Source organism: Bubalus bubalis, chromosome 3 (assembly GCF_019923935.1).
Source record: "Bubalus bubalis isolate 160015118507 breed Murrah chromosome 3, NDDB_SH_1, whole genome shotgun sequence".
Lineage (NCBI taxonomy): Eukaryota > Metazoa > Chordata > Mammalia > Artiodactyla > Bovidae > Bubalus > Bubalus bubalis.
Window position 1 is genome coordinate 45,199,440 of NC_059159.1, and position 14,831 is coordinate 45,214,270.

Below are 14,831 nucleotides of genomic sequence, written 5' to 3' on the forward strand. Positions count from 1 at the left end.
GGACGGAGAGCGTTCGCGTTCCGAAACTGCTTGTCCCTCGCGGCGCCCCGTCCTCCCGGCCGCCGCGGCAGAGCCGGAGGAGGCGGAGCCGGCGCCTTCCCGGCTCTCGAGCGGGGAAGCTGCTTAGGAGGCGGCGCGGCGGGTCCGGGCGGCCGAGGCTCGGGAGGGGCGGCGGGGGGAGGCTGGCAGGCGGCGCCGGCGGGGCGGGGAGAGCGGCGCGGCGGGCTGGGCGCTCCCGGCGAGAGGAGTCCGCTCCATGCCTGCGGGCCGAGGCCGGCCCCTACGAGCCGCAGACATGAAGAAAGACGTGCGGATCCTGCTGGTGGGAGAACGTGAGTCCCCGCGCGCCGGGGGGCTGGCCGCGGCCGCCGCAGCCCCTGCCGCCCCGCTGCCCTCCCCTCCGCGCCCCCGGGCCTCCCAGCTCCTCGGCTCTTCTCTTTCGGCTGCGGCCCTCGACCTCTCTCCTCCCCGGGGCCCTCCTGAGACCTCCCTCCCCGGTCCCACCGTCGTGTTCCACCCCACCAGCCGCGTCTCCATTAGCCCCTGACCGCCCGGCCTCATTCGTCCGAAGGTCCTCGCCTCCTTTCCCACTTGGAATCCTTTCCTCCCGGGCCTCCCCGTTTCCGAGGCCGCCTCCTCTCAAGCCCTCTCGTCTTCCGCGGAGATTCCTCTGTCCCCGCCAGGCAGGTGCTGGAACAGGCAGGCAGACGGGCGGCCAATTGGAATGGCGTGAAGCGGCTCTCCCGGGGAAGCCAGGGGGAGGGCTGCAGGACTGGGCGACTTGCGGGCAAGGTCAGGTGTCTCTGCCTGTTTTTGCGCTCGCGGTCTCCCTCCCTCTAGACATTGTAAGACGCGGAGCATTTTTTAAAACGATCTTTGCTCTTTGCATTGGAATCACTGGGTATTTTCCTCAAAAACGTACTCTGAAGTTCAAGTTATGCAAGTGTTCAATAAATGCTTATCTGAGGAGGGTCCGTCTGTTGAGAGAATTATTGTAACACTGAAGTCTAGTTGCCCTCATCTTTTAAAACATTATTGTAATAGGATACAATAGAATCCAACTTGGTAGTTAATTTTAAAATAACGGGCACACGTGAGACCCAAATAGACCAACATACGTGACCCCCGCCCCCAACCGTGAGATTCATAGATTTCACTTTTGAAGATGTAGTAAAGGAAGCGTGTCTGTTCACTGACTTGGGGACAGAACAGCAGGGACTGCTTGATATCCGTTGTGCAAGGTACATGACTCAATTGGTAGGACTAAAATAAGAAAGCGGGCTGGGGAGGACTGGATTGTTTGTTTTGAAGTACATTTGGTAATGCTCTGGTTTTCCCAGGTGTCTCAGTGGTGAAGAATCCACCTGCCAAGCGGAGACACGGGTTCAATCCCTAGGTCAGGAAGATCCCTTGGAGAAGGAAATGGCAACCCCCTCCAGTATTCTTGCCTGGGAAATCCCATGGACAGAGGAGCCTAGTAGGCTATAGTCCATGGGGTCACAAAGAGTCAGACACAACAGTGGAAAAACAAGTTAAGGCTGTACCATTGCTTGCTTTGAAACTTTCTTTTCTGAACTCCCGTTCCATTCTAGAGTAGCTCCTCCAGGTCACTGTGATGCTCTCCAAGGAAGAAAACTAACATTAACATACTTTTACTCTCTTCTGTAGTGTTCTTTGCTGTTCATTGAAATCCTTGTTCACCTGCTGTTGAATCAATAGAAATTTTCCTTTAGAATCAAAATTTAGAAGTAAGCTTAGCCAGACACAGTTTACTTTTTGGTTTGCAGCTGTGAATTTTAGTTTTAATTTAAACCACATATGTATCTCAATCTGTGTTTTTCATGGACTTCCTTGAAAAAGTTCAGGAAGATGATTCATATTGATGCATTTGGAGCAAGATAGGGAAAGTAGTGAGTAGATGGGCTGAAAAAAACTGCTGCTTGAAAGACAATTTTTTTTTTAAAGCAGAAATACTCTCTTGGTTTTAGTATTGAATTTAGCAATTACATGTAAATCCTTAGTCTGTAAAGTATCTAAATGGAAATGCTATACATATGTAAGATACATGGTCAGCCTTAGGACATTTAAGTTAAGATGCTAACAGTGTTATTTATGGGGTGGTTTAGTTGCTAAGTTGTGTCCAACTTTTGCAACCTGGTGGACTGTAGCCTGCCAGGCTCCTCTATCCATGGGATTTCCCAGGTAAGAATAAAGCCTTCATTTCTGAGGAAGGTATATTTCTTAAAGAAAATAGTACCAAAAGCTTTAGGCCAGATATCATATATACATGATATTTTCCCCACGTTTAAGAATACTAGAAAGAGTTATACTTATTTGAAATATGTAATTTCAGTTAATTACATTAAAGGCTTGTATCCTGGGGGGAAATGAGTGAAACATTACTTTTTGAGATTTAATGTATCTTGACAGCTGCTTAGCCTAAATGTAAATGCTAGATAAACAGTGTGACCAAGACTTTTATTTTTTGGCCCCACTGTGCAGCATGTGGGATCTTAGTTCCCTGATTAGGGATCAAACTCATGCTCCCTGCATTGGAAGCATGGTGTCTTAGCCACTGGACCACCAGGGAAGTCCCAGGACTGTTTTAATACTGGTCCGATACACAGATTTATCAGAAATAATTCTGTTGTATTTTTAAGATGGTTCAGTTCAGTCGCTCAGTTGTGTCTGACTCTGCGACCCCATGGACTGCAGCATGCCAGGCTTCCCTGTCCATCACCAACTCCAGAGCTTGCTCAAACTCATGTTCATTGAGTGAGTGATTCCATCCAGCCATCTCATCCTCTGTTGTCCCCTTGTCCTCCTGCCTTCAGTCTTTCCCAGCATCAGGGTCTTTTCCAATGAGTCAGTTCTTTGCATCAGGTGGCCAAAGTATTGTACTTAAGTGGTTAACTAAGGGAAATAGGAAAAGAAAAGAAAAAGGAACATTGTCTGTCTCGTATTGTTTCTCTGTCACTTGAGTACATTTTATTGCTGTCAGTGTCGGTCCCTGCACCACACAGCAGCATGTCATTCACTGAGGCTCCCAAATACTTGTGAGTGGTGCCAGCAGTCTGCTGGCTTAACCTGTACTGTACTCTAGAGGTGAAATGGATCTTTTCTTGGCCCATCCAGAATTTGGATTCTGAGCCAACAAGGTTTTAACACTAACTAGTTGCTTAATGCCTATTGACTGCTTAGATCAGAAAACCTAGGCTGTCTATAAATAATAAAATGTTTATTTGCAAAGAAAGCCAAAGTATTTTTAAGTATCTTCTTTACCTTAATTATTGAGCATATTGAATACTATTCAGGCCAAATTAAAAGTCAAATACCATTCTTTAAACAGCCTTTAAAACTAAGCAACCACACAAAGCTTAGTTTTTCAGGTTATAACTTTTCATAATCTATTTCATTGGCCAGAATTTGCGTTTAGCTAGATTTGCATTAGTATGCTTGACATGTGTCCTTGTTATAGTATGAGGAATGAGCCTTATTAACCTTTTATCCAAATCATGTATCTACATTAAAAGTACACAGGGTAGTCTTAGTTTTAGTGGCCTTGTTTTAAATTAAACTGAGATATATTGGTCTTCTGGTCAAATTAATTAAGAAAGGGGAACTGTTGTCCTCTTTTTAAATAAATCTGGTAGCTCTTTTTTATCTTAACTGCTTAGTTTATCATCAAAACCTCTGCCAAACTAGCTCAAGCTTTGGTTGGCTCTGGCCTAGGCTTTTGTAACATCTCCTTAACTGGTGTCCCTGCTTCTAATTTCGTCCATTCTCCATGTAGCAGACAAGAGTCATCTTTAAAAAATATCTCAGATCCTGTTACCCAGGTTAAAAATTCTCTGATGATTTCTACTTTCACTTAGAATAAAGGCCATTACACTTTTTAAAGCAGGCCTAACGAAGTCTTTCACAATCTGGCCCTTGCTTTGCTCTTGTACTACTCTCTCCTGTAGTTTGCTTTCTCTGCAGGAATGCTCTGACCCAGGCATTATTCCTCCTCCCTTGCATACGTGTTCACTTTTTGTTGTTGCTGTTGTTGCTTGGGCTGGAAGGTAAGCTTCATAAAGACCGTGGATTTGTCTTGTTTATTGCCATTTCCCCGGGGCCTAGAATAGGCCTGGCACAAAGTAGGCACTCACATAGTTGTTGAAAGAATGATAGAGTTCAAGCTAGTTTATTTAGACTCTGTTTCCTAAACCACTCCTCTTAGTCATAAAAATGTGATCATTCTCCTTTCTTAAAATCAAATCTGCTGTGGTTATTGTTAGGATTTGAAGGGGCGCATTCATCCAGTCTCTTGTTCCATGTTCTTAGCCTTATTTTGTTGGGGGAGATTCCTGTGTTCTGGCAATGCCATGTCTAGTTCATGTCTTGGCTGCCAGGAATTGTAGTCCTTGCCAAAAGAGGTCAGCTTCTCCTTGAACCAGCAGAGGCCATTTAGAGGTTTGAAGTAGTTAGAGAAAGATTCTTTAGGTATAAGAGTCAAAGAGACTTCAGGAATAAGCTAGTATTTATTTTAGAGAAAGACTTTCAGCGATCCTTTTTAAAACCACATTGCTCTCCATTCTGTTTGTTGTTAGAATGACATTTACAGATTAAACTGCTCCAGTTTTAATTATACTGTGTCTGGATGATAGATACTCAATGCAGTATGGTGCCTACTATCATCTGGGTGATTGACCACAGAAAGTCCAGTCTGCTAGGTTGGTGCAAATGTAATTGGGGTTTCAGACAGTGAATTTTAAATCATTATAGCTAGCTCAACCACATCTTTATTAATCAAAATAGGAACCATTACAATCAACACATTTTTGCCAATGAGAAATAAGTTGATTTATTCCTGAAGCATAAAAATCCATGCTTTGGGATTCAGCAAACTCTTGGAAAGCATTTTCTGCCTCCTGCTGGTTGTGAAAGTGTTTTCCCTGCAAAAGGTTGTCGAGATGCTTGAAAAAGAGGTAGTAGTTTGGCGAGAGGTCAGGTGAATATGGTGGATAAGGCAAAGCTTCGTAGCCCAGTTCGTTCAACTTTTAAATACAGTATTGGTTGTGCGACGTGCAGTCAGGTGTTGTCATGAAGAATTGGGCCCTTTCAGTTGACCGGTGCTGGCTGCAGGTGCTGCGGTTTTCGGTGCGTCTCATTGGTTTGCTGAGCGTACTTCTCCATTGTAATGGTTTTGCGGGGATCCAGAAAGCTATCGTGGATCAGATGGGCAGCTGACCACCCAACAGTGACCGTGACCTTTTTCTGATGCAACTTTGGCTTTGTGGAGTGCTTTAGAGCTGCTTATTGGTCCAGCCACTGAGCTGGTCATCGCAGGTTGTTATAGACAATCCACTTTTTGTTGCATGTCACAATCTGATTAAGAAATGGTTTGTTGTGTAGAATAAGAGAAGACAACACTTCAGAATGACAATTTTTTTGATTTGTGGTCAGCTCATGGGATACCCACTTACTGAGTTTTTTCACCTTTCCAATTTGCCTCAAATGCGGAATGACCATAGATTGGTCCATGTTGAGTTCTTCAGCAGCTTCTCATGTAGTCATAAAAGGATCAGCTTCAATGATATTCTCAATTGGTTGTCAACTTCTGATGGCTGGCCACTGCGCTCATCTTCAAGGCTCTCATTTCTGTTGCAAATCTTCTTCAACCACCACTGCGCTGTATGTTCGTTAGCAGCTTCTGGGCCAAATGTGTTGATGTTGTGAGTTGTCTCCACTGTTTTACGACCCATTTTGAACTTGAATAAGAAAATCGCTTTTTGTCTAACATTATTTCCCTAGTCTAAAATAAATATAAAATAAACAGCAAGTAATTAGTCATTAGCAAAAACTCATAAAGCGAGAAATGTGCATTAAAATGGTGTATAACATAACCACATTTAAGAATATATTCCAGTATCAAATGGCAGAATTCTACAGTGCAAAACCGCAATTACTTTTGCACCAACCTAATACATAGTCTGTTTTGTTTATATAGAGTCTCTTCTATATCCTCCTTATGCATGTACTGAGACTTGTTTTCTGCTGTCTTTTCTGCTCTTCTGGCTCCAGTTGGGCACTAGTGTTGATGGAGTTTGAAGGAGAGGGATAGACCACGGCATTTGTCCTGCAGCTGACATTGTCTGCATATATGGTCAATAAAATTTTCTTTTGGAACAGTACTCAGCTATTTCCCCAAATGCTAAAGTTTTGCAGTTTAAAATACAACTTCATCCGTCACTCTCCTCCTCCCTTTTTATTCTAATTACAATAATTTAGGAAGAGCCAACAAGGCTTCTTAATAAAGAAGCAGATAAAAATGAGTAGATCCCTTTGCTACTTGAAGCATGGGGTGTTTGTTATCAAGAAGAATTTCCCAAAATGGCTGGTAGGATGGTAATTGGAACCAGAGAATGTTATTTCCGCTTCATGAATATTAAGAATTTGCTGTCATTTAGAACTGGATGTTCAAAAGCTTTGATGAAAAGACAAAGAAATTTTTAGCCTGGATAAATCTAGATAATTTACTCTATAGTGATGAATTATGCTTCCCATGGATGACCTACTTAGAAGCATGGAGTTTCAGACTGAACTGTAGCATGTTGTGTTGAACCGAATCAGAAGGCCTTCTGTCTTTGGGAATAATTGTGGCCATGCTTGTAATTTTCGTAGATCACTTTAATATTTGTCAGGCAAAATAGAGGAAGTAGAGACCATCAGATGGCTGGCTAACAAAGGATAATTTTTTGTCCTCCATATCAATACTTATATTGTATATAATTATTAAATTTAATTCTAGTTATTGTTATAAAACTGTACTATATAACATATTTATAATATATATTGTATTTATATTAAATTTTAATTGATATAATAACCAGAGAAGAGCTTGGGATATTGTTCCTTTATGGAAATAATTTTTATTTTTTGGAGTAGTTAAAACTACATAGTGCTTATACTCATCTGACATTGTCATAGGGACTTTGTGTTTTTTTGGCCTTGACCAGGGATTGAACCGGCACCCTTAGCAGTGAAAGCATGGAGTCCTAACCACTGGACCCCCCCAGGGAATTCCCATAAGGGACTTTTTTGATCATAGGCTTGTTTATAAATTGCTTTAAATTTCTAATAATCTAAAATATTTTTCCTTATCTTCAAGGCATTCATTTATTTCTCAATTAAAATTAGCTTGAAAGTGGCCTATTTTAACTTTAAACCTGCTGCTTTATTATTTCTTGGATCGTCTCACTCAAGGTTAGGTGGGTAGACCTTAAGAGAAGCAAAACAGCCCTAGTTTAGCTTCTCCAAAGCATTTTGAAACTAAATCATATCTGTGTAACCCTTCATTAGTTAAAGCAGCTATTATCTCACTGCTCCTCCAAATGGAAACCCAAAACGGTACTAGTAAAAACATGCCTGTATATTTGCTTCCCAGTTCACTGTACTGTCTCTCTCACTCTCTCTTGCTGTTATTTCGAACTTGTTTTAAAAAAGGAAATCACTCTTGGATTTTTATGTGGAAGAGATTCATGTTCTTTGATTTTTTTTTTTTTAAAGGTCTTTTATTAGACAATTACTTCAGAAACTAGATAGGATTGTTTTACTCTAGTGAGTGCTACACTAACTCGGATTCCTCAACAGATGAGGCAGAATACGAATGAGTAAGCAGAATATCACAGTCTGAAAGATAGTATCGACACAAATTTATTCCTACTGGTTGGTACCGCTCTCCTAAGTCTGTATGATCAAGCGTAAGTTACGTTTTTAAATTGTTGCTGTCTTTGCAAGGCCTCCTCTCGCCCAAGCTGTTTCCTTCCCTGCCTCTGAGGCCTGCCCTGTTGGAACAGACATGGTGGCAGGTCTGTGCTTTTGCAGGAGTCGCTGCAGAGAGCCGGAACTGCCCCGAAGAGCTGAGCGGTGAAAGATTCTGATTTTCTTCAAAATAGTGATCTTTCTCTTCTCAAAATATCACTGGAGATACAAAGGGTCCTTGGGGAAAGCAGAAAGGGACTATGACTAAAAAAGCGTTGTTCTAAGAAGAGCGGTAAGAGTGGATGCACTTTAAAGGTTATGGTGGAGGGGAACTTTAAGGTACCATGGAGCACCTGATGAAGACCTGCATTTTGCTAAGGGAACCTGAGTGATGGTGATTAAGGCGAAATAAGCCCTTAGCTGTTTTAGAAACTACTAGGCATTTTGATATTGTTAACCGACATAATTTTCAACATTTTGTTTAACATTTTGAGTTGAGGATTCAAGGGTAGGTTTCTTCTGAAACCGGTGAGGGCCTTAGAATGGTAGGATACAAATACAATTTTTTAAAGATAATGAGTTGGCCAAAAAAGTTCGTTCGGGTTTTTCTGTACAACCTTCTGGGAAAATCCAAATGAACTTTTTGGCCAAGCCAATAATTCTAATAAGGGGATTATGAGAAGAATCAAGACATTAAAGTAGGCAGACCTCTCAAGACCCAAGAGTGAGACTTGTTTTCGTGACCAAGGAGTATCTGAGTTATTGAGGATCTGATTCATTTTTTTTCCCATTCCTAACATAGTAGATCAAGGATAACATTGTAGACCTGTACAGCTGACCTTTGAACAGTGCGGGTTGTAGCTGCACAGATCCACTTATCTGAGGATCTTTTTCAATAGTAAATACTACAGTGCTCCACAGTCCACAGCTGGTTGAATCCAGGGATGAGGATACAGAAGAATTGCTGATGCAGAAGGTCGACTCTAAGTTATACTAGGGTTTTCAGCTGTGCATGTGTCAGCATCCCTTACCCCAGGTTGTTCAAGGGTCAGCTGTCTGTGATGCCCAGGAGAGTTCTTCAGAATGGAAGAGTTTCTGGGGACCTCTGTGCTGGCTGTAGTTGTTGGGTTTAGGAGACCAGGGAAAAGCAGGCATCTCTCTTGGGGCCAGAGAGGGCCTGAAGTTCAAAGGTCGCAGGTATTGTATAGGCATTGGATCTTCTAAAAGGTTTGGTAAATATCTGGAGTAAGAAGAGGGTGGCTTGGCTCATTTTAAGATAACCTTTTGTTGTCGTTTAGTCGCTAAGTTGTGTCCAGTTGACCTTTGAACAATACAGGGGTTAGGGGCATCGACCCTCTGCAGTTGAAAATCTGCATGTAACCAGCCCTCTGTTTACTGTGTTCCTCTGAGTCCGTGATTCCACATCACAAATCTGTAGATTGTGTAGTACTGTGGTGTTTGCTATTGAAAAGAAGTCTATCAAGGTGGACCCGCACAGTCCATACCTGTGTTGTTCAAGGGTCAGCTTGATTTTACCTCCATTGTGAATAATCATGTGGAATTAGGTTGGAGACTATACATGTGGAGATGAGTACAGACTTGAGCTGGCTGAAGGTTTGGAGTTGCTAGAACCCTAAACAAGGTCGTGATGAAAGGAGTCATTTAAGTTATGAAATGCTGAATGTGAGTCATCAAGTACTAGAAATTCTTGGACCCCATATTGGCTCCATGAGTCGCTCTGTGTTCTTACAGGTAGATGAATGTTTTTGTCAGATCACAGTCCCATACACAGTTAAAATAGGTAACATGCAATTTGGAGATCTGTCTCCCATTTTGAGGATACTGCAGGATAAGTTACCATTAATGTAACGTGCCCTTTGTCTGTTATAGGCCTGTTTTCTAGCTGTGCTACATGCTGGTTTAGATAAATCATAAAATATAAACATTAATAGCATCTAATCCATTTTTTTTTTTAACTGATGGGAAAATGGTGGCCCAGAGAAAGTCAGTGACAACTCCGGGTCATGCTGTTAATGGCAAAGCCGGTTCCAAAATCCTGCTCCAGTGCTTGCTTAACTCCTTTAATTCAAACTCCTCCTCAACACAACTACTACCGTTTTGCGTATTTAATGAGTGCCAGGTATTGTCCCAAACGTTATGCATCTGTCATCTTAATTAATCCTTTTACCACTTCTGTAAAGCTGTTCAGTATTATATTTTATAGATGAACTAAGTGAGGCTTTGTGGCTCGCCTGAGGAAACACAGCTTTTAAGTGCTGACACTGAGATTGCAGTCCAGTTCTGTCTCATTCCAAAGCCTATATTCTTTTTTTTTTTTTTTGGTGAAATGTTTGCATAAAATGTTAAAAGATTCATCTAACAAATACCCATCACCTGGCTTAATAAATCATTACCAATCAGTTGAAGCTCCCTTCTCATTGTATTTCCCTCCCTTTCCCTCAAAGGTAACCAACCACTTTCTTGAAATTCAAATATGTGCTCTTAGCCGCTATGCTCCATTTTACTAAGTGCATTTGCTAGGAGCTACAGATTGACCACTGAGCAAGGAAAACGTGTTCCCTGCCCTTGTGGAGTTTCCTGTGGGTGATAGCGAAATACTTGTTTCTTAGTCTTTCTGGAGATATTCATTAGCTGGTGGGACACGTCAGGTTTTTGCCAAGGAGGTCTAGGAGATCCTTCAGGAGACCATGGGTGATGTGCTGGAAGGTTGCTTAGATGTCTTTACTGATTTTTTTTTTTTTTTCCTTCTAGGGAGCTTGTTTTGTGAGCTTTTTGATTTCCTGCTACATTTATAGAGAGACTTCTCGGAGGAGAAAATACTCACTTTTCTTCCTGCTCTTCCTTATCTTCCCTTCCCTTTTTAAAACAGAATGATTGAACATAGCACTCGATCCATACTTATTTTATGGCAGTTTTATCTGTTGTTTTATACATTTTCCATATTATCCCCCAGAGTATCTAAGACTAAACTTTATTAGAAGACAACTAGGTAAATACCAAATAAACTGGTTAGGAGTCTGCAGAGGAAAGATGGGTCATTAGAAGCATAATACTCTGTGTTCTTCTAGTGTCTTTCCTAGTTTGGTTCCGGCAGGGCACAGCTATGTCTGAGTGGAACTTGTACTCTTGGATAGAAATTCTGTTAACAGTGTTTCTCAGTTTTTTGAGCCATCCTTTCTTTTTAGAAATGCAAAACCATCATGCTGTCTACATTCTGACAATTTTCTGAAACTACCTGGGTGTCTTACAGTTGAATTCAATTTTGACACTAACTACCCCGGATTAGCCTCAGATCCTACAGATTAAGGGGCAAGATCCCCAACAAGATCCACCTTTACTTTTTAGTTTCTATATGCCAGTGGGGTCTCCAGACTATCCACACTTCTTTCTGGCTGACTACAATTAGGGGCTTCCCACAACCCCTTGGGTTCAGTAATTCACTAGAATGACTCACAGAACTCAGGAGAGTGCAGTGCTTAAGATTACACAGATGAACAGCCAGATGAAGAGGTACCTGGGGGAAGGTCCGGAAGGGTCCTGAGCTCAGGACCTGCTGTTCCTGTGGAGTCAGGGTGCACCACCTTTATGGTCCATCAGTGTGTTCACCAGCCAGGAAGATCCCCAGAGCTTTGATATGTCCAGAGTTTTCATATAGGGCTTCATTAGGTAGCCCCTTCATTGAACTCAGTCTCTAGCACCCCACCCCCACTTCTCCAGAGGTTTTGGGATGGGGCTGAAGGTTCCAACCCCCTCATCACATGGTGGTTTTTTCTGGCAGCTGACCCCTATGCTGAAAGCTGTCTAGGCCCTCCCTTCCCCTTTAATAAGTCACCTCATTAGGATTACTTGAAGCATGGTTGAAAGAGACTATAACAAAGGACACTGGTTTCACTCAGGAAATTCCAAGGGATTTTGAAGCTGTGCCAGGAACTAGGCATAAAGACCAGATGTATTCTTTATTGTATCACATCCTCCTTTGCTAGTTGTGATTTTGGGATTTTGCTGGTGGGCCAGTGGTTAAGAACCACCTGCCAATGCAGGAGACACGGGTTCGATCCCTAGTCTGGGAAGATCCCACACGTTGTGGGGCAGCTACGCCCACGCAGCACAGTTACTGAGCCCGTGCTCTGGAACCTGGGAGCCACAACTGCTGAAGCCCTAGAGCCTGCGCTCCGCAACAGGAGAAGCCACTGCAAAGAAGTCCACACAGCGCAACTGGAGAAAGCCCACGTGCAGCAGTGAAGACCCAATGCAGCCAAAAATAAATGGATAAAAAACAGTTATAATTTCAACGTTAATGTTTTTTCTGAAAACGAGTTGAACAAAGTAACTTTGGAATTGTTTTTGATTGCCTCAGCAGTTTGCTATTCACAGCTCTTCAGTCGCTCTTAAGAAAAGCTGTGAATGGGAGAGTTCCAGGAGCTCCCAAGGGTAGGCCTGATTTCCAAAAGAGCAGTGCTGAAGCTACAGCAATACCATTGTGTTTGGGGCAAGGTGAGATCAAGTTACGTACCTCAGTCTAGTTGATGTGCTACAGGTTCTTCTCTCCTTTTCAGTGTAAAATTAGAAAACTCCATTCAGTGTTTTCAAATATCTGGTTATTGTGTTAATGCACACTCATAGATGTTAAGTGTATATTAGTACTTTCTGTTCATAACAGTCTGTGAAATGGCTTAGGAGTAGTTCAGAGGAGGAGAGAGAAGGCTTCAATAGCCCCTGGATGTCAGATCCCACAAATTGTGAGGTAGAATTTGAGGTGTCCTTCAGTTCAGTTTAGTTGCTCAGTCATGTCTGACTCTGCGACCCCATGAACTGCAGCACGCCAGGCCTCCCTGTCCATCACCAACTCCCAGAGTTCACCCAAACTCATGTCCATCGAGTCGGTGATGCCATCCAACCATCTCATCCTCTGTCGTCCCCTTCTCCTCCCGCCTTCAATCTTTCCCAGCATTAGGGTCTTTTCAAATGAGTCAGCTCTTAGCATCAGGTGGCCAAAGTATTGGAGTTTCAGCTTCAGCATCAGTCCTTCCAATGAACACTCAGGGCTGATCTCCTTTAGGATGGACTGGTTGGACCTCCTTTCAGTCCAGGGGACTCTGAAAAGTCTTCTCCAACACCACAGTTTAAAAGCATAAATTCTTCGGTGCTTAGCTTTCTTTATAGTCCAACTCTCACATCCATACATGACTACTGGAAAAACCATAGCCTTGACCAGATGGACCTTTGTTGGCAAAGTAATGTCTCTGCTTTTTAATATGCTGTCTGGATTGGTCATAACTTTCCTTCCAAGGAGTAAGCGTCTTTTAATCTCATGGCTCTAATCACCATCTGCAGTGATTTTGCAGCCCCCAAAAATAAAGTCTGACACTGTTTCCCCATCTATTTGCCATGAAGTGATGGGACTGGATGCCATGATCTTAGTTTTCTGAATGTTGAGCTTTAAGCCAACTTTTTCACTTTCCTCTTTCACTTTCATCAAGAGGCTGTTTAGTTCTTCTTCGCTTTCTGCCATAAGGGTGTCATCTACATATCTGAAGTTATTGATATTTCTCCTGGCAATCTTGATTCCTGCTTGTGCTTCCTCCAGCCCAGCGTTTCTCATGATGAACTCTGCATACAAGTTAAATAAGCAGGGTGACAATATACAGCCTTGACGCACTCCTTTTCCTATTTGGAACCAGTCTGTTGTTCCATGTCCAGTTCTAATGGTTGCTTCCTGACCTGCATACAGGTTTCTCAAGAGGCAGGTCAGGTGATCTGGTATTCCCATCTCTTTCAGAATATTCCACAGTTTTTTGTGATCCACACAGTCAAAGGCTTTGGCATAGTCAATAAAGCAGAAATAGATGTTTTTCTGCAACTCTCGTGCTTTTTCGATGATCCAGCGGATGTTGGCAATTTGGTCCCTGATTCCTCTGCCTTTTCTAAAACCAGCTTGAACAACTGGAAGTTCACGGTTCATGTATTGCTGAAGTCTGGCTTGGAGAATTTTGAGCATTATTTTACTAGTGTGTGAGATGAGTGCAATTGTGCAGTAGTTTGAGCATTCTTTGGCATTGCCTTTCTTTGGGATTGGAATAAAAACTGACCTTTTCCAGTTCTGTGGCCACTGCCGAGTTTTCCAAATTTTCTGGCATATTGAGTGCAGCACTTTCACAGCATCATCTTTCAGGATTTGAAAGAGCTCAACTGGAATTCCATCACCTCCACTGGCTTTGTTCGTAGTGATGCTTTCTAAGGCCCACTTGACTTCACATTCCAGGATGTCTGGCTGTAGGTCAGTGATCACACCATCGTCATTATCTGTGTTGTGAAGATCTTTTTTGTACAGTTCTTCTGTGTGTTCTTGCCATCTCGTCTTAATATCTTCTGCTTCTGTTAGGTCCATACCATTTCTGTCCTTTATCGAGCCCATCTTTGCATGAAATGTTCCCTTGGTATCTCTAATTTTCTTGAAGAGATCTCTAGTCTTTCCCATTCTGTTGTCTTCCTCTAATTCTTTGCACTGATTGCTGAGGAAGGCTTTCTTATCTCTTCTTGCTGTTCTTGGGAACTCTGCATTCAGATGCTTATATCTTTCCTTTTCTCCTTTACTTTTCACTTCTCTTCTTTTTACAGCTATTTGTAAGGCCTCCTCAGACAGCCATTTTGCTTTTTTGCATTTCTTTCCATGGGGATGGTCTTGATCCCTGTCTCCTGTACAATGTCATGAACCTCAGTCCGTAGTTCATCAGGCACTCTATCTATCAGATCTAGACCCTTAAATCTGTTTCTCACTTCCACTGTATAATCATAAGGGATTTGATTTGCCCCAACCAGTAATGCTGAAGAAGCTGAAGTTGAACGGTTCTATGAAGACCTACAAGACCTTTTAGAACTAACACCCAAAAAAGATGTCCTTTTCATTATAGGGGACTGGAATGCAAAAGTAGAAAGTCAAGAACAGCTGGAGTAACAGGCAAATTTGGCCTTGGAATATGGAATGAAGCAGGGCAAAGACTAATAGAGTTTTGCCAAGAAAATGCACTGGTCATAGCAAACACCCTCTTCCAACAACACAAGAG

At 42.5% G+C, this 14,831-nt stretch overlaps 1 protein-coding gene across 6 annotated transcripts in view; it reads left to right on the forward strand.

Annotated features, from left to right (window-relative positions):
- The window catches only part of RHOT1 (ras homolog family member T1), a 65,592-nt gene continuing 50,761 nt past the window's right edge, over window positions 1–14,831 (forward strand). For 2 of the 6 annotated variants that reach the window (XM_006059408.4, XM_006059407.4), the window contains exon 1: window positions 121–332. In XM_006059408.4, the coding sequence (XP_006059470.1) occupies window positions 257–332 (76 nt within the window). In that variant the 5' untranslated portion in view covers window positions 121–256. Of the gene's footprint in view, window positions 333–596; window positions 684–14,831 lie in introns of those variants that run through there. The other 4 variants (XM_044939536.2, XM_025281047.3, XM_006059409.4 and 1 more) reach the window with 4 other exon arrangements.